The sequence below is a fragment of the Hakea prostrata genome, chromosome 2 (assembly GCF_041222555.1).
Source record: "Hakea prostrata isolate BN-2017 chromosome 2, UWA_Hpros_2, whole genome shotgun sequence".
Taxonomy (NCBI): Eukaryota; Viridiplantae; Streptophyta; class Magnoliopsida; order Proteales; family Proteaceae; genus Hakea; species Hakea prostrata.
In genome coordinates, this window is record NC_142601.1 from 68932310 (window position 1) to 68955899 (window position 23590).

Here is a 23590-nt window from a genome sequence, read left to right on the forward strand (position 1 = left end):
ACCTAAAACCATAGGAAAACCCAACCACATGGTTTGGAAACCCTAAATGCCTGCTGAATTCCGTTACTAAATCCTGGTTATTGGCCCCATTCTTTGGGTTTACTGTTTACATCACCTTAGCCATTCCCTCTCCTATGAAAGTCCATAAGCACTTTATCAAAATCATATTTGATTATGATAAACATTGCTGTAGAAGGCCAAAGTAAACCAACCAAACACTCTATGCCCTTTCAAAGCCTTCATGATCGCCCCAATTCCTAAACTTTAACATCACTATGCACATCTTCTGAAATGTCTACTGATCACTACCTAATGCGCAGTGTCGGAATGGGTGATCTCATCTCACTTCGTAGTTTTGTGCATTGGAGAACAAGAAGATCCTATTTTCTTAGTATCATCTGGGGAAAGACTAATAGCTCACAATGGTTCAAGTTATTATTATTCAGTTGGTTAGTGAGGGTAATTATGTAACTTTGTATATTTCACATTCTTATAAATAGGAAGCTTAGGGGTCACATTGATTACCTAAGGGTTCAATTATTTTCAAATGGCATCAGAGCCAAGTTAAGTTAGAATTGAACAAAAAGGTTTTTTTTTCTTTTTCCTTCTTTCTTTCTTCCGCCTCTTTCTTCCACGATTTTTCTTTTTCTTTTTTTTCTTTTCTCTTCTTTCTTCCGCCTCGACTTTCCACTTTTTTCCTGTTTCCGCCACAGCCATCTCTCCTTCTCCTTTGTTTCTTCTTCTTCCTCTTGTGTTCTACACCACTAAGAACAAATTCCATTTTTTTCTGCTTCTCTTTCTCCTTTTTTCTTTTTTTCCTTCCGCCAACCTCCTTATCAATTTTTTTTCTTCCTTCTTTCTTCTTCCGCCTCTGCTCTCTTTCTGGCTGTGTTTCTGACATTAACAGCTTCTTCCTCCTCTTCTTTCTCCTTTGTTTCTGCTATTCTCTTCTCTACTGCAATGCAGAAACTTTTTTTTTGGAGTTTTTTACACCTCCTGTGATGTTTCAGATTCTTCTAACAGCAGGTTTTATGCAGTATTGATCAGAAAATTACTGCCACATTGCATCCGACAAATACCACTGCTTAGAGAAATATTTTTTTGACCTCTTCCACCTTCCTGGGATATTTCAGACCCAGTTTGCAGCCTGCAGAACTGCATTTTTTATCAGTTTTTTCTCCAGCAGATTTGATCAGCAAGTCATGACATTTTCTGCAGATTTTTCCTGCCTTTTTCAGAAGGTTTGATCAGCATTTTTTCAAAAGGGTTTGAATTGTTTTGGTGGTGTTCTTGGTAAGTGGACTGAAGATATGACTACACCGGATGTTTCTACAGTTTCGACAAGTCATGAAAATTATCCCAACCTTCTATCACTCTCTGTTAGGTTCGATGGAACCAATTACTTGATCTGGTCTCATTCTGCTTATTTGACAATTACTAGAAGAGGTCTAGTCGATCATATTATGGGCACTACAACCAAACCTTTGATTGCTGGCATTCTTCAGGATAAGTGGATTTCACACGACTCTCTTATCATGTCATTTCTCTTGAATTCCATGCATCCAAATCTAGCTAGGGGATATTTATTGTTGGATCAAATTTGGAAGGCTACTAAAGAGACTTATGGACAACTAGGGAATGATGCGCAGATCTATGAGCTACGAAAGAAACTCCATGAGACCACACACAAAGAGCTGACAGTTGCCCAGTACTATGTTGAATTACGCTCTTTTTGGCAAGAGTTAGACCATTATGGTGACTATCAACCGACTAATCTTGATGATGTGGTTGCCTACAAGAAATATGTTGACAAAATTCGGGTATATGATTTTTTGGCTGGCTTAAATGTGGAGTATGATCCGATTCGAGTATAGGTTTTGAGCCGCTCTCCCTTTCCTACATTGGAACAATCCTATGCACTTGTTCAATGTGAGGAGAGTCATCTTCTGACTATGTTACATCACCCGATAGTGGAAAATTCTGCTCTTCAGAGTGAGTATGGTGTCCCGAACAGAATCAATCAAAGATATGATTAAGTGTGAGCATTTCCACAGGCCTAATCATACCAAAGCCACATGCTGGAAATTACATGGGAAACTTGCAGATTTTGAACAAAAAAGGGCTCAAAAGAAGGGTAAACCCAAGGCTCATTATTCAGAAACTGTTTCTACCGCACCTACTTCAAATATCGGTTTTTCCCAAGAAGAGTTGCTCCTGTTCTAAGGCGTATTCTACAGTCGTCTGCCGCTGCCTCGTCAACTGCACATTCAAATTCCTACCTTGCTACTTTAGGTACCGTATTTAACGGCTTCCATGCTTCTTTAGTTTATGCTCCATGGATTATTGATACTGGAGCGACAGACCATATGACAGGTTCTGCTTCTCTTTTCTTGAATTATTTACCTACCTCAGGGAAAGATAAGGTCTGTATAGCTGATGGTTCTTACTCTTCCACTGCTGGAAAGGGAACCATACAACATTCACCGTCCCTTTCTTTGTCTTCAGTTTTACATGTTCCATCTTTTTCTACTAACCTTCTCTCCATTAGTAGTCTTACTGATGACTTGAATTGTATGGTAACATTTTTTCCCTCCTACTGTGTCTTTCAGAATCAGGTAACGGGGAAGGAGATTGGACGTGGTAAACTAGACAATGGCCTCTACTTGTTGGAATCGAATGGAGCCTCTTCTTGTTCTATGCTTGCTACTCCTCTTCCAGTTAATTTGTCAGCTCTCCACCAGTGGCATCGTAGGCTAGGCCATCCCCCTAAAGGAACTCTAAGAAAACTTTTTCCTGATTTAGTCTCATCTTATCATAGGGAATTTTTTTGTGAAGCTTGTGTTTTTGCTAAACAGATTCGTTCAAGTTATTTGCCTTCTCATAATAATATAAGTTTTATTCCTTTTATGTTAATTCATAGTGATGTGTGCGAACCTTGTTGCCGTATATCTATTATTGGCCATCTTTTTTTGTTACTTTTATTGATTGTCATTCTCGCTCCACATGGATTTATCTTTTAAAACAAGAAAAATGAAGTTTTCCGATGTTTTCAAGATTTTCATAATATGGTTAAAAATCAATTCAATGCCACTGTGAAGATCCTTCTCAGTGACAATGGAACCGAGTATAGTGAAAAAGAATTTAAGAGATACCTCTCTGATTCTAGCATAATACATCAGACTAGTTGTGTTGCTACTGCGGCCCAAAATGGAGTGGCCGAACGGAAGAATAGGCATCGTTTAGAGATTGCTCATTCTCTTCTAATTGCCATGAATGTCCCCGACCAATATTGGAGTGACGCAGTTCTCACTGCATCATACCTCATGAATAGGATGTCTAGTAAAATCCTTGACTTCAAATGCCCTAGTGAGGTCCTTCAAGGGACATCTTCCTTTATAGTTCCTCCAAGGATATTTGGTTGTGTGTTATGCCAGAACTTTGACCCACAAGAGTAAGTTGGAACCTCGTGGCCTCCGCTACATTTTCTGGGGTATTCTGCTACTCAAAAGGGTTACAAATGTTACCATCCTCCTTCGAGGAAGACAATAGTGTCCATGGATGTCATCTTTAATGAGTTTACTCCTTATTATAAACCTCTCCATGGGGAGACTCCAAGCACAGAGGTGTTTTTCCCTACTTTGGATGTTCCTGTCACATATAAAGACCTATCAATCCTAATTCAGCCTCAGTTAGAGGTTCAGGAAGAGATTCCCGAACAGGGGGAGCATTCAGCCAACATACATGTAGACACCCAGTCTTCTCTTTCCTCATCTGAACTTTATAAAGATCCTAGACCACTCCTATAAGGCACAGTATTGAGGTCTTTCAAAAGCAAATTGACCAAAGCAAGGATGTGCAAACCTATCAGAGGAAGAAAACCAGTCAGCAACAGTAGGTAAAGAAGGTTGACATGTTATCACTTCAATCTCCTAATCCAGATTCAGGCCCTGTAAGTATCCCTAAGGTATCTTCTTCTGGCCTCCCTATTGTTGTTAGAAAAGGAATCAGATCGTATACTCAGCATCCTATAGTTAAATACGTTTCCTATGACTCTTTGTTTGACTCCTACAAGCTTTCATATCTTCTTTATCTCTTGCATCTGTTCCAAAGACTTGGCAAGAAGCTTATGCTAATAAAAATTGGAAGGCAGCAATGGTAGAGGAAATGCAGGCTATGAAGAAGAATGGTACTTGGGAGTTGGTTAATCTTCCTCCAGGGAAACAATCGGTAGGTTGTAAGTGGGTGTTTGTTGTAGAACAGAACATCGATGATTCAGTCAACCGATTGTAGGCTAGATTGGTTGTGAAAGGGTTCACTCAGACTTATGAAATTGATTATCAAGAGACCTTTGCTCCTGTTGCAAAACTGAATACAGTCAAGGTCTTGTTATCAGTAGCTGTGACTCAAGATTGGGATTTACATCAATTAGATGTAAAGAATGCATTTTTGCATGGAGAATTGAAAGAAGAGGTCTACATGGAAATCCCACAAGGATTCTCGACCAGCAAAACAAAAGGGAAGGTTTGTCGGTTGAAGCAATCTCCCCAGTGTTGGTTTGGAAGCCTCAAGAAAACTGTGATGTCAATAGGTTATAAGCAAAGTAATGCTGATCATACTCTCTTTGTGAAAAGGTCAGGAACTCACATCACGCTTCTTATAGTCTATGTAGATGACATTGTCATCACTAGGAATGATGGGACAGAAATACAAAAGCTGAAAAGCTTCCTAGGAAAGGAATTTGAGGTTAAAGATCTAGGGAAACTCAAATATTTCCTAGGAATTGAGGTTGCTAGATCAGAAAAAGGCATTTATTTGTCCCAACGCAAGTATATCCTAGACTTACTTTCGGAAATGGGAATGTTGGGATGTAAAGCCATGGATACCCCAATTGAAGCAGGCGTTAAGCTTAAAGAGAAAGAGGGAGTACCAATAGATAAAGGGAAATATCAGAGGTTGGTTGGAAAACTGATTTATTTGTCTCACACCAGACCTGACATTGCTTTCTCAGTAAGTCTAGTGAGCCAGTATATGCATGACCCATACTCAACTCATATGAATGTTTTTATTAGAATACTTCAGTATTTGAAACCCACACCAGGAAAGGGAATATTTTTGTCACCCTCAGATAATTTGAAAGTGGAAGCTTATACAGATGCTGGTTGGGCTAGTTCACCTGACAAAAATCACTATCAGGATACTGTACATTTGTTGGGGGCAATCTCATAACTTGGAGAAGCAAGAAGCAAAATGTGGTGTATTTGTCTAGTACAGAGGCCAAGTATAGATCCATGGTTTGAGGAGTATGTGAACTTTTATGGTTGAAGGGTCTATTAGAAGATATTGGGTTTCCTATTATAAGTTCCATGATGTTATACTGTGACAACAAGGCTGCCATCAGTATAGCCAATAATCCAGTGCAACATGATCGTACAAAACATATTGAGATAGATAGATTTTTTTGTCAAAGGAAAGTTGAAACAAGGGCTGATATGCAAGCCTTTTGTGAGATCTGGAGATCACGTAGCTGACATCTTTACTAAAGGATTGAAGGAAGGAGATTTCTACCCTATTTTGAGCAAGTTGGGCATGATTAACATCTATGCGTCAACTTGAGGGGGAGTGTTGGTTGGTTCGGTTTATTTGGTTCAAGTTATTATTATTCAGTTGGTTAGTGAGGGTAATTATGTAACTTTGTATATTTCACATTATTATAAATAGGAAGCTTAGGGGTCACATTGATTACCTAAGGATTCAATTATTTCCACAATACAAGTATACAGCAATATCAAAATATGTTGAGCCATTAGATAAAGTGAAAGTAAGATAAAACTGAATTTAGGTAGCAACAAAAACGAGCCTCATTTCTAGGCTGTATCTCATCAGAATGCACAAAAAAATCCGCTTTAAGGTCCATTGGCCACCCCAACTTAAAGCATTTGTCAGACCTGCAAATGTGACCAGAAGTTTCAAAATATACATTAAGAATGTCGACTTAAACTATAAAGCATGGAAAGGTAACCAATTTTCCAAAAACATTGAAAGAAAAATCTGAGCAACCTTACCAAAAATATTCATTTAGATCATCATAATTTCTCCACTTTGAGTGACTTACAGTGCCTCCTTGGTTCCTCTTGGCTTCCTTTTCCACAAAATAACAATGCACACTTAAGCATGACTTCAATGGGAGTAAATAACAAACCAGTCACAACATGTTAATTACCTTGCGTAAGACCTGGTAGATAGGTGTCACAACTTTTTGCAGAAATGCCTCTTCAGAATAGTATGCAGGTTGAACTGCTCCTCCACTAACTGGATAGACATTGCCGTGAAGGATCCCATCAAGTTCTTTAGCCATCTTAGTAAACATAACAGAAAAAGGATTGTTATGTTAATCTGAGCAAGAGAAAGAAAAAGAATAAACCTATCCCTCAGAATTATGTTATATATAACTAGAAAGTACTACATATCCGAACGTTTTCTTCTCTCCTTCACTACTGCCATAAGGTCCAACTCCTTGGCTGATAAAGTTTCAAATCTCCATTCAAATTTAATGAATCGCATATCAAAACAGAAAAGGAAATTATCCTACGGCGGACAGGCAATAGCATCACTGCAAACCTCTCTGGTTAACATAATACTACTCTCTGATTCACAAATATTTAATGCAATTTCACCATGTACTGTACTGTCCATGTCTGAGAATTTCCCTGCTTAAATCTAAAATCCTTTATAAAGCTCAATGCTTAAAGAAATCTCAAACAACAGAAAGACACAAAGATTGCAGAAATCTTAAGGAGAGTAAAATCTGGAAAGGTAAAGCAGAAAGAGGAGCTGGGCAGCTGGCTATAAAATTGATATAAATGAACAATCCATTTCCTTGCGAGCAATGAAGAAGAATGTAAATGACTGAACTGAACCGTGAACACAAACCACATGAAAAGTTAAAGATGGTCCAGAATTTATTTAGTAGAGTACAATGGAGATGAGGATGAGAAGAGGGTGAACACCACCTAGGCCCAACTCATTGGCTTATAAAGTTTCCAATCTCCATTCAAATTAATGAATCTCATATCAAAACAGAGAAGGAAATTATCCTATGGAGTACGGGCAATAGCATCACTGAAAACCTCTTTGGTTCACATAATACTCTCTGATTCGCAAATACTTAATGCAATTTCACCATGTACTGTCTATATGTTTGAGAATTTCTCTGCTTAAACCTAAAATCCTTTATAAAGCTCGTGCTTATAGAAATCCCAAACAATAGAAAGACACAAAGATTGCAGAAATCTTAAAAAGAGCAAAATCTGGAAAGGCAAAGCAAAAAAGAGGAGTTGGCTATAAAATGATATAAATGAAAAATCCATTTCCTTGCAAGCAATGAAGAAGAATGTCAATAACTCAACTAAACCGTGGACACAAACCACATGTAAAGTTAAGATGGTCCAGAATTTATGTAGTAGAGTACAATGGAGATGGAGAAGAGAAGAGAGGGTGAACACATAGGAATGGAATGGAATAACTCTCTCATGGCTATTCCTTCCCATATTTATCAAGCAACCAGCTCTTACTGGGTAACCCACTTAGACATTTTACCGTAATTACAATAGAAAATAATAAATAAATAAAACACTCTAAGTAATTATATTAAAGATAACCCAAAAAAAGAAGCAAGGGAAACTATTTATATAAAACACAAAGTCAAAAGAAGAAAAAAATAAGGCAAACTATAATTCAACATTTCAACTTTATTCTGTGGCACGCATTACCATACAACACACTTTTAAGACAATAACATCAACTTCTACAGCTTATCAATGAGTTGGTTGTAGCTTTTGCAAGGCCTGTAGATTAAGCTGTGATCTCATGTTGATGTAACAGTAATGACCCACCACCAGCACCAATCTCAACCAATGGTTGGGCCATACTCGTCTGAAATATAATCTTCCCCATTGATTCATGGTCGGAGAACTCTCAAGATCTCATCGAGTGTCCGAGACTGACCAAGATATCTCTTTTCTTTATTTAGTGATACGAGATGATGTGTGAGACAAGACAATGTGCTTATCTCAAGTATCCCCTCTTAAGTTGTAACTTTGATGATTGGATCAACATTTGAATTTTGTAATTTCAACCATAGATATGTATTATGTATCAGACTCGTTTGAGTTTTGAAATTGAGCGTTAATGTATGAGTATATGTTAAGGTTTCACTTCAATGTAGTGGATTTCCACTTGGGGTCTGAAGTGGAACCCATATTTACCCCATCTTTTTCATAAATCTGAGGTCAATAGTGTGTCCAGAAGGGCTGAAATAGGCTAAACAACCTCAAATGACCCTAATAGCTCTAGAGTTGGAGCCTCAAGCTTGGAGAAAAATTCTACTAACTCAGAGGGTAGCCAACTCTCTTTTTGAGTTGGAGAGATCGGCCTCAAGATCAAGATGTTGAAGCATGCTTTGATTGACTAATAACGTTTTCACCGTAACTTTAAGAAGTATTTTTCCCCCCAAGGACACTAGAGGAGGGGATTAAAGGATAAACATAATCAGGAGAAAAAATTACTGTTTCACCAGGATATAAGAAACATACATTATGGAAGATGTAACATATACATTCTGGCATAAATCGGATATTTGAAGCTTCACCCCAAATGAGAAGATACAGTCCAATATAAAGAAGCTCCAACCGTTGTCTGTCAGCATCATCATACGAGATTCTGCAAATAAAAGGAAACAGCTATGACTTCACAATGCAAAAAGTACACAACCAAAAAGCCACTACTTTGAAGGTCATTACTTATATGACACGTCCTGCAACAACTTACTTGACGTTTCGTTCACAATGCAAGTAGTTACACCACGAGTGATAATTTTTTAAGATTTTCCCCATCAAATTCTCTACAATGTCATCATCCAGCTGCATTAAGCAACTTTGTTAATGCCCAATGATGCGAGTAAAGATAACTAACAAAAAAATAGAACAAACCAAATTTGATCCTGACCAAAAGAAAGAAAATTACCCGATCATAATCCTCTTGTTGCTTATTCTTCATGTCAGCATTTGCCAGTAACAATATTAAGTGTTCCCTCTGATTTGCTACATTTCCTTTCTTCAATGTTGAACATTTATAGAAAAAAATGGAAATCAGATCAGTTAAGTGCTTATTTATTTCATACTCAAACTAATTAAATTGTGGAGAAAATTAGTCTTACACATACACTAACCAACAGATGACTATGTAAAAAGCCGTATCAAATTGATTTTTTCTTTTTTTTGCGATGAATATCAAATTAATGACAGGCTTGGAGGGAGAAAAAACCAGGAGACAGGGGGGGGAAGCAACCAAAGGAAAGGAACCTCAAACTGAAGCCCAAAACTAACAGACACTAAAAGGCAGAATCTAAACCCCAGGTAACAATAATGTGTCTGTTCCTTGGGGAAATCAATAGGGGTTTAAGGGGGAGGTAAGACAGTCTAGAGCTGAAATCAGTGGAAATGGTCTTTGAAATGGCATAAAAAGAATGAGATTAGTGGTCCATTTCCAAATATTCCACTGAAACCAAACATGAGTGATAATGGCTCCAAAAACTCACTTGCCAATTGTGTAACAGATTGAGAAGTCCAACAAGGTAGAGATCAACTAGCACCATCCCGATCAAAGGGTAAGGGTTGTCTATAGTGGGGTCAAATACAGGATAAGGCTTGTTTCTAGATGGCAAAAGAAAATGGGCAAGTGAAGAAGAGGTCCAGAGGGAGGTCTAGATATAGTGGTGGATAAGAAAGGTTTGAGTAGGAAGCAAAGGTTCAGGATATCCAGGCAGTTAAAGAAAGATGGGGAATATAGCCTTTAAATCCGATAAGTTTAGACAAGGTGATGTAGGACTGACAGGGAGACCCAAGGAAGGCCCAGTGTTGCCAGCACCCTGGAGGCCAGGTCAGCAGCCCAAGAGATTTCAGTCAGCATAGGGCCATTTTGGTCATTTTGGGTACCCCTAGTACCAACCCAATTTGACCGAAGTAGAACCAGAATTTCATTAGGATTCTAGTCCTAATTTTATTTTGTTATTTGAGTTAGTCCCTGATAAGTTCTTAAAGAGTCCTAGTCTAGTTAGGAGTAGTTAATTTGGAATCTATCTTAAATAGGATTCCTTCTTGGAGTGGAACTTCTTTTAATTTGCAATTGTATTTAGTTTGGAGCTGTCTTAAAAGAGAATTCATAGTTTATTTCGCCTTCTAAGTTGAGTCCTTATTAGAGTCGGAGTCCTTTGTTTTGGTTTCAAATTTGAATCCTAGGCTGAGCCATTCAATGTAGCCTTACATACCTAGGGCTGGCAGAACCCTAAAAAGGGGTATTATGGTCAATTTCAAACCTTTTTGTCTGCTGGAATTAAATTTCAGAATTTCATTTTTTAATTTTCAGAGTTTAGAAATCTTCTTTTGATTTGTGAAGTTGAGTTCTTGAGTCCTTAGGAGTCTTTTCTTAAAGGACTCTTATAAGTCTTTACTTACAAGAAGAGTTCCTTTCCTTATGTTGGAGTCCTAGTGTCGTAGGAGAACCCATTTTCAAGAAGCTTCCATTAATTGTTGAGTTCAAGGTCTTTTAATTAGATACCAAGTTAAGACTACCATTCTTGCCATGGAATCTCTTATAAAGTCTACCATTCTTGCCATGGAATCCCTCTTCTGTGCTTTCCTCTGGAAGGGCCAGGAATCCTCCCGCTTCCTCCACCCGATCAATTGGGTGAACACTTGCTGGCCAAAATCTGAAGGGGGTTTAGGCATTCGTCATATTCAAGATGCTAATATAGCTTGTCTGGAAAATTGTTTCCAAGCACAATTCCATTTGGGTCAAATGGGTCTATTCCTATCTTCTCAAATCTAACTCCTTATGGACTGTTGCCATCCCCTCACCCTTCTTGGGTTTGGAGGAAGCTCCTCCGGCTAAGACCCCTTGCTCTTTCCTCCATCTCCATCTAAATATCCAATGGCTCCTCCACTTCGTTCTGGCTTGATCTGTGGCATCCAATGGGCATCCTTTACACTATCCTTGGCCCCCACACTGTCTATGAGACTCGCATCCCTAAAGCTACCACTCTCTCCCAATTTATCTCTGATGGACCCTGGTCCCCTCTCCCCCACCCTAGTCTCACACAAGTTTAGGAATCCCTCCCCCCTCGGTTTGACTCCCCTCATGACCTCACCTTTTGGCTCCCCTCCCACTCTAAAATTTTCTCCACCTCTTCTGCTTGGAGCTTGATCCACCTCCTACCCTTTGGTTCCTTGGTATGGTTAAAAGGTCACATCCCCCGTCACTCTCTCACCCTATAAAGAGTCCTCAACCTTGCCCTCCCCATTCAATCTTTCCTCATAAGCCGCTATATTCCAGTTAGCCCAAACTGCATCCTTTGTTGGAATGGTTCAGAGGACCTCGACCACCTCTTCTTCACTTGCCCCCTTTCCCATTCTCTTTGGGATAAAGCCATTGCTTCCATTTTGGCCCTGTTCAAAACGTTATCTTGGGTTTGCTCGAGACTGCTCTTGGATCTTGAGAAATTTTGCAGGCTCCTCAATATGTGATTGGATTGGTAAGCTAGTTTTTAGTTCCACTATCCACCACTTGTGGTGGGAACGTAATCTTAGACGATGGACATCCAAATCCCGCTCTCTAGATATGATTTGGAAATCCATCTGTTTTGATGTTTCTGTAAGAATTTCCTCTAATCCTCACCCCCCAGTTGCTGACACCCCAAGGAACAGGCTCATTGTTTTATCCTAGGGTCTTAATTCTCCTATTCAGCCTCTTGCCTGAAGGCTGATTCCCTTATATATGTTTGTCTTGTTTAATATATTTATTTATTCATCAAAAAAAAATCCCTAGGAGTCTTCTAACAATAGATGGAGAGTTATTTCAGACATATTAAGCAATGTGAGGAATGAGGCTGGAAGGACCCAATAACCAAGACTAATAATTTCAACAATCATAGACTGCCTACAGAAATTTGAGCTATGGATACTGCACTAAAAGAGTGAAGAAGGATCCCCAGGGGTGCCAGTGATCAACTAACAGAATGAAGAAGAATTCCCATGCATTCCTATTCAATGTGAGGCTTTATAACTTAAAAGCCACCCTGAAACGATTTATTGAGATGAAAAAGGACTGACTTGAGGAAGAGCTGAAAGGCCTGGCTGGTGGGAGCCAGAACCCATAGTGCTGAGGGCCAAAATTTCTCATTCCCTGCCTTCTTCCTCATACATGTTGAACTACATGCGAATATAAACGTAGCTTTGGACTTCTAAATCTACTAATGCAGGAAAGTAGAAATAGTCCATGCAATTTAAATTTGGCAATTCAGATTTATGGTTGTCAACAAAGAAATTTCTGCATGTAATAAATGATAAAATACAAACATGAGATAGGGAAATCGGAGAGAGATTTACTTGAAATCCAAAAGCTAGCCAAAGCCAATCAAGTATATCATGGATGGGTATATCCCTGTCATCGTGCTCCGTCGACTGAGCTCTGGGCTTTGGAAGGTTATCCACCTTACGCAGAGCATTAATTGCTGCTTTGATCTACGCTTCCAGTAGGATAAAGAATTAAGCACATTGGCTAAGTAAAACAATAAATTTTGCAACCAAACAAAATTTAAGAGACTATCCAACACAGATCCAACCTCTGGAAGTTCCATTATTGCTGGCTTAGTTCCAGTGGCATACAATGGAAGAATGTTATAGTGTACATATTGCTCCTTTTTCTTCTCAACTTCACTAGCCCATCTTTTTATCTGCAAGCACATTCACAGCCTCTGACAGAAGAACCTCAAAAGGAAACCATGAAAATAGAAAAAAATAATAAAAAAAGAAAGAAAGAAGGAAAAAAAAACACAAACTGACCTGTGGATCAATTTTCTCAGGAGGCACTACTGCTCTCACAACATCATATAACACCGAAGCCATCTGATAGATCTTGGCCATCTCCTCCCTATCAATGACTGTCAGCATAAAGACAGTAAACCCAGAAAAATAGGTACTTGAGACATTCAAATAAAATCTTACGGTTTTCTTTTGTACTGCCCATCCTTGACTTTTTGTTCATAGAATAAATGGTAGTACATCTGTATTTCTCTGGGATCATTTCCTGCAAGCTTTGGTTTTGTGTCTTTTTCTTCCTGGCAACAAAATAATCTCAACATGTTTTAAGAAATGTAAGCACTACTCAATTGAAGCTTACATAAAATGAGCTGCTTAAATATTAGATGATTGTAATAAGACTGGACACTCATTTCACTTCATTAGTTAAATGGAAATAAGAACAGTGCCTCACAGATGGTTTCTATGCACAGACAGCCCACAGTGAAATGACTGCTGTGGCCCTTGTGAAATATGCAAAAATTCCATCCCAGTTGATGATCCCATGTGTGCACTCTGATTGGCCCCTGCACCAATGCTACCAGGTAGAGAACCCTCTCCATATTTAAATTTTCTCATGAACTGAAGGAAAATATTACAATTGGATCTGGTTATCTGTTTTCCTACTCATTGACTAAAAGTCTAAAATATAATAAATCTGCTAGGAATCCTTCAGGAAAGGCCTATGGACGTAGAGCAGGCACTTAAGAAATCCATCTCCCAAAAGAATAATTATTTTCACCTGGATAGTGGCACTGGATAAAGCTTTAACATAATTAGGGCAACTTAGATAAGAAGGTAGGCTGGCCAATAGACATTACCTCTATCATGAGGAAGAAGAAACAACCACAAAATACTTATGAGCCGTTGAACCACTCCAGAGTATCCAGCAAGAGGATATCATGGAGGGGATGACAAGACTTTATTATGTTACTTAACCAACAGAACACTTACAAAACTAGGGAATATCAGGAACTTTTTCCCCCCTCTTTTTTATTTATTTTTTTCATCGATCTGGTGACTTGGCATACAAAGACTACTGCGTACTCTCCATGTGGTTCACTCCTGCTTGTTCATACCTGGAAGAAGTTTGAGCTGCTCCAAGGGGCAGCTCTTTGCTGCCAGATGAAGGCCTTGCGTCAGCTAAGAAGACGGGAAATTTCAATCTCTTTTGTGGGCCTGGAGATTGAGCAGATAAGAGTTCGTCCTCCCGATTTTAAGTGGGTTTTCTCAAGGTCAAAATATCAACTTCTATTCCATGGGTAGGGGGAATAAATAGTTTTAATTGATTCACATCTCAAGGTAGAGTGTGTAAATACCATATGCATAGGTTGAGTCACTCACCAAACAACTATTTTGTTGGGAGTTCAACCAGGTGCTCCTAACCGACCGGACTAATGAATGCCAACTGGAAGAATTGAATTTCTTTGAATTTTTTATTGTTCAGTCGGGGATACCTTCTTGTGGCTTTAATCTGATGACCTGTTGCTAATGGTGAGAGATCTTTTTATCTGCAGCTCAATGAAGCAAATGAGGAAAGGTTGGTGAGGAGGCCACTCATCCACCAATAGGTGAGGAGCCAATTCCTTTGAAGTAGTTACTGCTCTAATTGAGTGAGCCGTAGATCATAAATGATAAACACGGCAACAGTTAGCTGATCTCACACCGAACTGCAAATATTGGGTGGCTCTTTATAGACACTTAGCCCAATGGCTACCACTGGAAGTGTGCTAAGTAAGTCATAGGGAAACCTCCAAGTTCTTTCTAACCTCCGGCTCTATAAAAGAAAGTTGGATGGCTTGCTTGTTTAGCTTTCCCCTATCCCTGGGTTCTTTGCTCCAAATGCGGATAGGGGTAGAGTTCGGGTGATTTTTCTTTGCTTGGCAGTTGATTTACTGTCCTCTGTCTCTTCTTTCTTCTAGTCCAATAATAATCTTAATTGTACTCACTAATCAAAAATAAAATTCTATGGAGGTCTTCCGGATGCAGAAATGTGTCTGTGTATGAGTATGGACATGTATATGTATTTATGTAGAGTGAGAAAGCAAAATCATATATCAAATGTGGCATACAAGTAACTAATCACATAAAGCATGTGAAAATTTAAAAAAAAAAAAAGGGGAGGGGGATTCCATTGGCAAATCACTTGAAAAGAAAAAGGTACAATGGTCTGGAAATGAAAAAAGATAGTTTCAGTAAGTTTTAGCAAAAGGACAACAGATCGTCGGTTCTACCTTTTCTAGTCTATGCAGAAGATATGTTTTGAATTGCCGAACACCACGACCAGCTGAACTTGGATCCATTTTATGAGCCTTCTCAAATGCATGAAAGCGACCTAATTGAACACATGGAAATTGCATTATGCATCATGCATCATGCATCATGATAGATCATGCAAAGTACAAATATTCAAACATTTGGATACATGAGTTAAAAAGATAAATAAATATATAAAACGACCATTGTAGTTTGTTACAAATATTGAAACTCTAGACACAGTGTCAAGTAAAAACCCAGTAGAGAACAGAAAAGCAAATTAATGTTCATTCAAGAAACATATAAATTTATAAATTATCTAAGCCAGCACTTGTAATCTGAGCTTTAGGGCTATTTTGGATATATTTGCAATTTCTTATAGTTTTGGGCCTCTCTAGTAGTTAACATCCCCTTCCTTACTGGGCTCACAATTTCCTCAAATGATGAACTGAGAGACCCATTCATCAAAATAGGATTCCTGCTTCCCAAAAAGAGTAGAAAAGCTTGATTAAACCGCACCACCTATACCAGCTCTGCAGCTCCTCAATTTCATATCTACAGATCAAGGATACTCCTCTATAGCTAAAACCTGGTCTAGCAATACCACACAATGTCACATGACAATTTTCCGACAGTTATTATACCATCAAGGTTGAGGTTCCATAGTTCACTGGTGAAAAGGGGCCCAAGTAATTTCTTGATTGGCTGATGAAGGTTGAAAGGATTTTCACTTATAAATCATTCCAGAACAAGAAAAGAATGACCTCATGGTCCTCATCTCAACAAGTTTGTTGGTTATGCATGTTCATACTGAAATGACATATTACATTCAAGTCTTATCAGGAGAGTTGGACCTGTTATTAACTGGGAGGTTAAGAAGCAGACTTTTAACAAGAAATTTGTTCCTCCTAATTATAAGAAGGTACTATCTAAAAAATTGCTCAACTGTCAAGTGTCAACAAGGCAACAAGGTCATGGATGCTTGCACAATAGAGTGCCACAAATTATCTTCACAGTGTCAACTTAAGAAGACAACCAAAAATAGGTTATGAGCTATATCAGTGGACTAAGTGATGCAGATTCATCGCTAAACTGGGCTTCTTTTCTAAGTAATGAATCTAGGGTTGGGTTCCATCATGTTCGGCCTTTGATCCTGTAATTAAGTTGTACACAAAAATAGGCAATTTTTTTATACTTTTTCCTTTAGGATAACATTTTGGCCGCTTTGAACTAGTGGTTCAGAAAAGTTATTTTGGAATTTCTCTTTCTGGCTAAAGAGGATATTCTTTTTGGCTAATGAAATATTGTCTTTTAAGTTGTGATTGATCCAGTTTTCACTCAAGTTCAGACTATTCAATGTCCAAGTCAGTTTAAGTTACCTAATAAGTTAAGAACTAGGTTAGGGCTTTCCTTTCTAGTATTGGGCTCTCTCTTTTTTTTCTTTTTTTTTGAGTCTTTTGTATAAGATCATAAAAGGGTGAGTACTAGAAACGAATTTAATGAAATTGCATTTTGAGCATCATTGCACCTTCAAAGTAGTGCATCTAGGACACATTTGATAACCCACCAAGCATTTCTGCTTCGAGAAACACCAAAATCAGTTTTTAAGTGTTTCTGGAAGCAAAAGCACTTTGACAAATGATTGACAAAACTTGCTTCTGGAAGCAAAAACAGTATCAGCAACGTGTTTAATCGCAGTAATTGGAGATAGAGAAGATGAAGAACAGGGACTCCTTTCACAAAGACAGGATAGGGTTTCACCGGAAATATAGAAGATGAAGATGGGCACCAAAAATAGAGAATGAAGAACCAAATGATCCTGATCATTAGGGTTGAGAAAGCAACAAAGAGAGGAGTTCTATTGCAGACTTGCAGTATGAAAGGGTTTTAGTAGGGTTCTTAAGTGTAGGTGCCAAATCCCTGAATACCCCTCTCAAAAACTGTTTCGCTTAAACCCAGTCCACGCCCAATTTTTGCTTCGAAGAACAGACGCAACAACAAAAAGTGTTTCTCCAAGCAGAAATTTTTATAAATTTCAATTTCTGTTGCAAAACAAAAAAAAAAAAAAAAAAGAAGTTCATCAAACGGTTTTCAGCCAATTTTTTCGCTTCTCGAAGCAACAAACACCAGAAACTGTTTTTTGAGGGTTCTCAAATGAGTCATCCTTAATTTCTGTTCCCCCTCCGTCGAATTTTCTTCAAGCATGCTGCCATTTTCGAAATCTGGAAGCTCGCTCTTATTGCTAAATAATTTTAATCAGTGATCAAAGTCTTCTTCTCAGCTAAACAACATGCTGGTCTTCACTGAACTGTAAGTTAAATCATCCCCACACCTAAATTCTTCTTCAGACCCTCCAATTGCCTTTAAGTTAGCTATTTCCTTCTTAAGTTTTTGACTTCAGAAAAGTGCAATTACTTTGCATCCATCCACAAGAATCATTGCATATTCGTACCATAGCCTCCCCTCATACAACCCACACTCAATAGACTTCAAATCTCTATCCAATAACCAAAATCCTAGGATTTCACCTTACCAGGTATAATAGGAATACCCGATATTCGGATTTCACAAGCCAACCATCAGAATTAACTCCAATCCTGACTAATCACTCCTCATAGTCTTCTAACAAAATGATTCAAGTTTAGTAGCATCATACGCAACCGAGGTGCTAGAATTTCATCTTTTCACTTTTTCAAAATTCCGTTACCCTAATTTTGCTGAAGCTCCAAATTCAGAATTCAAACCTTATCCATGAAACCCCAAACCTTCAATGACAGGCTTCCCATCATTCATTAACCATCAAAACCCTTAGTTTGACCTGATCTAGCCTTCAACTAGACCCCAAACCCTGTTCAGCTTTCATAAAAATCAATGATATGGATAATTATATAATAAAATGACACAAATAATCTTCTGCATGTAAACTATTTGTAGAAAAACCAACAGTGGTTGTGAGACATATCAGCAGGCTGAGTAGTGGGTTTGACTAAAATCAGCTGACACTGATTCCAAGTCCACTTATATGGTAGCAGCTTATGCAGCATGCCAAGACAGCTAAAAAAAAGTGCAGTAATCGAAAGAATATGGTTATTATTTCTATTTATCATAGTTGTCAAGGCATTGCTTAAATGACGCTTAAGCATCCGGGTGGTCCCTGCCCAGGCAAAGTGACCGTTGCTTTTTTTGAAGTCAATAAAGCAGTCACTTTGTCGCTTAAGCGTCCAAGCAGGCGCTTTCAAAGCTTTGGTAGCCCAGCCACCGCTTTATTGGCTCTCTTTTTTTCTGTTTTCTTTTGTGAGATTTTGAAATAATACTTCTATGGTAAACCCAATATCAGTATATCACATCTTTGTTTACCAACAATAAACCCAATATCACATCTCTGTGATTCTGAAATAGCATTTCTTCTCTGAGATACTGATATTGGTATTTTTTTATGTAACTTTTCTTGGTTTTCAACTGGAAGTGAATGCATAATGCCTAAGTTATTTATTTAGCAGGTGTCTGAGTTACTTTTTGTTTCCCAATAGGGTTGTTTAGTTGTTTTGATAATTTGGTTGTTAAACTTTGAAGTTTGATTTGTGACTTTGATGTTGTTATATTTGAAATTAATGAATGAACTTTTCATTAAGTTTGCAAAATGTTTCATACTTAAATGCTAGGAATTTTATGTAACTTTTGATATTTGGATCAAATATCAAAAAATTAACACTAGAACGCTTTGACTGCTTAGCCATCGCTTTATTGGCGCTTTGTCGTTTCAGTGCCTTGGAAGCCCTCCATCACTTTGGTCACTTTGACAACCGTGCCATTTATTCCCCTCCACCACATATTGAAGAAAAGAAGTCAGTGAACGGAAGTAAATCAAAAGTTATTAGGTGCAACAATGGGTTGAAGAGCATTGCACATTTTAATTGAAGCGAGAAAGTTCACCTCACCAGTAAGTTTCCCAAACATACCGATCCCCTACGTCTTGACTAAGGTTGAGTTGGAGCAACTGTTCACCAATATGAACAAAGAGGATGTGGAGATTAATGATGCCTTCCCCTTAGCAAGCCAGACGTTGACCCCATTGATGATGCCAATGATGATTAAGTTGAAGCTCACTCCACTAATCCTGAGTCATTCTCAAACGGACTAGTTGATAAAGCTCAGTTCTTCAGACAGACAAAAAAAAATTGCACTGTAAATGCCCATAGTGCAGCTGAATAGCAGCCCGAGCTTCACCTTGGCTTCTATATGCTGAGAGTCAAACCCAAGGGCACTAATCTGGCACAGGATCTCAACATGACCATCTGTAGCTGCAATGAAGTCTCCAAACAGCATCCATAGTTCCTACTATTTCTTATCATGATATTGCACAGTCCAGAATAAGAGTTGCAGCTACGCAGTTGGGAGTACGCAACTATGCGGTCGCCACTTTTCTATTCTTTAACTTTTGTATTGGCTTCATGCTAGTATGTCCGGTTGTGTAAGCCCAGCTATAAATAGCTGCAAAAGCTTCCATGTCTTATGCAGATGATCCTCACACAGCTAACACAAAGCTAAAGAATTCCTACAGCTTACTATACCTCTTCATTGAACCAACCTTATGAGAAAAACTCTGCCCTGCCAATATAATGGGAGATGGAGAACTCGCATCGAATTCCCAGATCATAAATGCCAAAACATAAATTTTAGATGGGTTTCACTGGCTTCTTTCACATTCATATGTCAATCATATGAACTGATTTTTCCCTCATTTTAATAAAATAAAAAATGTACTCAAACCACCAATCTGTTCACATAATGCCATACGTATAAGGTTCTCATGACCTCCAGACTAGTCATCGTTAATAACCATCATATTGAATTGAAAGTTGAAACCACACCACGCACAACTCAGTTCTGCCTCAACAGTGTAATTTCATTCCCACTCTATCCTGGTATATATTGATGAAGATTCAAAGATACATCCTCAAAGGAAAAAGTCCAAGGGATTGGGCCAATCTATGGCCCGGGATTATGACCCAAAAATCAGCCATGGCTTTTATGGACAAGGACAATTCAAGTGGGGTGGACCCACATGTTATCATTTTCATGAATCAGGACTAAGATGCTATAAATGGTTTATTGTAAACAAAAGGGGTTGTAGTGTAAAAATAAAGACTCCATTGTCAATGGTTTGATGCGACTTAAATCAATGTTTGGTTAGAGTTAGTGCCAAGTTAGTGGTATTAGCTGATGTATTTGATTTCTATGCCCTTAGATTCGTTCTAGAAAAGAACTTGCATAAGATTTCATCAATTCATTCATAAGTTTAAATAAAAATTTGTACTTACAAACTTACAACTCACATTATCTACAAGAAACCTCACATTTGATCAAGTAGGATGGTGTTTGATCCTACCGATTCACTTCGCAGTTTGAAGCATTGGTGTCATTTTTGGTTGGCTGTACTATTCCATCTTCTTTCCACTAAACAAATAAGTAGTGCTCTTAATTCGGAAAATTCTCCAAACTCACTGGTTCTGATTTAAATTCATTTGCAAGACCTTTGCACGGATTTATTTCCTTCGTCCATTAACAAATTCATTTGATGATTACTATACTATTTTCAGTTTATTAGTTCCATTGATCTCAGATTTTCAGCATGAATTCCTCTTTCTAATTAATAAAGTTGCTTTCAAACTGGTGTAATTCTGACCTAGAGATCTGTTCCAACTTCCAACTATGAATTTACATTCTGCTCCAACAATTTGGTAAACTCACTTGGAATTTGGAATTATTCTAGCCATCTGAATTTATGCTTTTAATAACCTTCTGCATCTGGAATTTGTTCTCTATGAAAAATATCATGTTCCGGTACTGTTTTGATCACTCGAATACAGTTCTTCAAACATACTGTAACACATTGGCAGTTCTTTGCTTCTAAACGCAGTTATACCAAATTAATAATTATATTTACCTAACAATATACATGTTATTTGAGCAGCTGGCGATCATTTAGCTGTCATTCCCACGACATACCGTTTCATTTATCAAAGCTAAATTTTTCCAAAACCAGGCATATGGTTCTAACAATGATCACTAAAATACTAGAAAATTATACAAGAAATAACTTACATAGGTAAGCAACCCTGGCATAATCAGGCTCAATTTCATTGGCAACGCGAAGAATTGGAATGATCTCAGCAAGAGACGATGGAACAAGTTTTTCACTGTCTTCATCCTCGGGAGCTTCGAGTGGTGATCCTGTCCGCATCCTTGTCGGCTTCCTGGAAAACGATCTGGGCAGACCATCATTCTTGGTGCCGCTAGTACTTGCCATTTCTGGCAAGATGACTGTGGACGCAAGAGCAACAAAAACGATCGATGGGTTTCTCTCTCTTGCCTGTCTGTGTTTTGTTTCAGCAGTGAAGCAGAGAAGAGATGTTGCCCTACAATAGGCAACTGAAGATTTAATGGAGAGATAATGACCATTTTTGCTGGTGCAAGAAAAGGTGAAAGATTATTCCTTTTTGCTCAAGTGGGGCAAGCGTCTTTAGGTGACTCCGAGAGAAAGAAAGGAATTACAGTAACCAACTGCTTTCGAGCTTTTTGAGTTCTGGGTTTTGGTTTTTGTTTGTTAGTAATGGTTGAGAGCACACTGGCGAAGCTTGAAGATTTTTCGCCTTTTGCTTTACTGCTCAGTGCGAACAATCCAGAGTATAAAGAAAAGCTCTTGCTGCTCCCGACGAACTAACCAAACCAAGCCTTTCTGGCTTCTGCTTTTCTCTTTTCAGAGTTATTTACCTTCCGATGCCGTGTGATGGGGTTTTTGGTTCTCTAGTACCTCCGTGCTCCATGCTTTGCTTTCAGTTTGGGGTTTGCTGTACTGTACTACTGTTATCGAGACGATCGCTACCAATACCGTGCCGGCACGTATCATTTATTGGCGGCTACTACCAAAAACGGGGTAAATCGGCTCATGCGTACCGGCCACTATCCGATTATCATATTGATTTTTAATTAAAGGACGTCCATTCCGATACCTTGCACCAGCATCCCGCTACCTTTCGCTTGATTGTTTAAAAAACCTTTCGTCTCCCGCCATTTTTATTTTTTACTTATTTATTAATAAACTATGTAAACCTAAAACCAAAACCAAAACCAAAAGGTAACCTAAATTATCTATGATAATAGAACTATAGAAGTAGCTTTTGAATCCCAACAAAAAAATAGGGTTTTTTTTTTTCATATCGTTCACTTTTTTTTGTCTTTGGGTTAAAATTGTTGCTTGTCCATTTACAGTTATTAAAATAAAAATTACCATTTTATTCATGGTGTGAAATAAAATATACTTTTTTTATTTTTGTTTTACCAAACTTTACATAACTTTTTCAAATCTTCAAAAAAACTCATTGGAGCAGCGGTTGGATTTGGGGCTTTAAGCTGCATGATGAGCTCGACATCTCGGCTTTCATCTCACTGCAAGCAGTCAAGCCTCTTTAAGTTCCATATAGTGAAGCTATCAGAGTCTTCTTCAGTTTATCCACATCACTGGGTTCATTGGGCTCCTCTTCCTCTCCCAACACTGTTGCAACCGCTTCACCGGTCCATTCTTCTTTGTCAAGTCCCCATTAGCCGTTGTTTGCTACAGCCCAAATCCTCATAATCGATCTCACCCCAAATGAAAATTCTTGATCTTGCAACATTTGTGCCCTTCATTGACAGCTTCACTACATAATGAATTGTAACAATAGACTTCAATTTTTTCTTCCTAAAATCCATACGACCCTTCCTTGGGTTCATAGCTAAAAAGGGATTGCAAGATGAAATTACTGCCATTTATCTGAACTATTAATATGTTAATATATCATTTCCCTTATGTGATAAACTATGAATAATAAGATAATGAATGATCATATTATAGTTGGTTGGGGGGTTACTAAAATAAGTGATAAGCTACGAGAAAGTCGTTTGAGGTGGCACAACCACGTTCAACGGAGGCATATAAATGTCCTTATACAAATAAATTATATAATTCATATTTAAAGAACTATAAAATGTAGAAGTAGACCTAAGATAACTGTAAGATAAATTGTGATAAAGGATAATGCATAACTCAGGTTCTGTATCTAACATGGCCTCAAGCATAGTTGATTGGAATACAACAATCCATGTAGCCAACCCTATTTAGTTGGGACAATGCATATTGTTGTTGTTCCCTTCTATGTGTATGTCTTTTATTCTCATTTTTTACCCAAAATGCAACAATTGGCGAGCAAAACAGAAAATACGGGTTTGCAATTCAGGGAAATAATTTGATTGTAGATGAAACGTCATTGAAATTGATTATTACAAAATGCCGCTTCAAACAAATTAATCGAAATTCATTGAACAAAATATTTCTATGAAAAAATAGCGTAAACCCTAGACAGGAATCAATCTCTTAAACTTCT

At 38.1% G+C, this 23590-nt stretch overlaps 1 protein-coding gene across 1 annotated transcript in view; it reads right to left on the reverse strand.

The window, feature by feature from the left end:
* The window catches only part of LOC149026056 (callose synthase 7-like), a 62969-nt gene extending 40983 nt beyond the window's left edge, over positions 1-21986 (reverse strand). Inside the window, exons 1-12 of the mRNA XM_089146289.1 lie at positions 21273-21986; positions 15146-15246; positions 13059-13171; positions 12897-12984; positions 12677-12787; positions 12441-12575; positions 9022-9111; positions 8827-8918; positions 8592-8718; positions 6221-6355; positions 6063-6139; positions 5858-5945 (exon numbers count right to left, since the gene is read on the reverse strand). Coding sequence (XP_089002415.1) covers positions 5858-5945; positions 6063-6139; positions 6221-6355; positions 8592-8718; positions 8827-8918; positions 9022-9111; positions 12441-12575; positions 12677-12787; positions 12897-12984; positions 13059-13171; positions 15146-15246; positions 21273-21477 — 1362 coding nt within the window. The 5' untranslated portion in view covers positions 21478-21986. The remainder of the gene's footprint in view (positions 1-5857; positions 5946-6062; positions 6140-6220; positions 6356-8591; positions 8719-8826; positions 8919-9021; positions 9112-12440; positions 12576-12676; positions 12788-12896; positions 12985-13058; positions 13172-15145; positions 15247-21272) is intronic.
* Positions 21987-23590: the final 1604 nt, after the last annotated feature.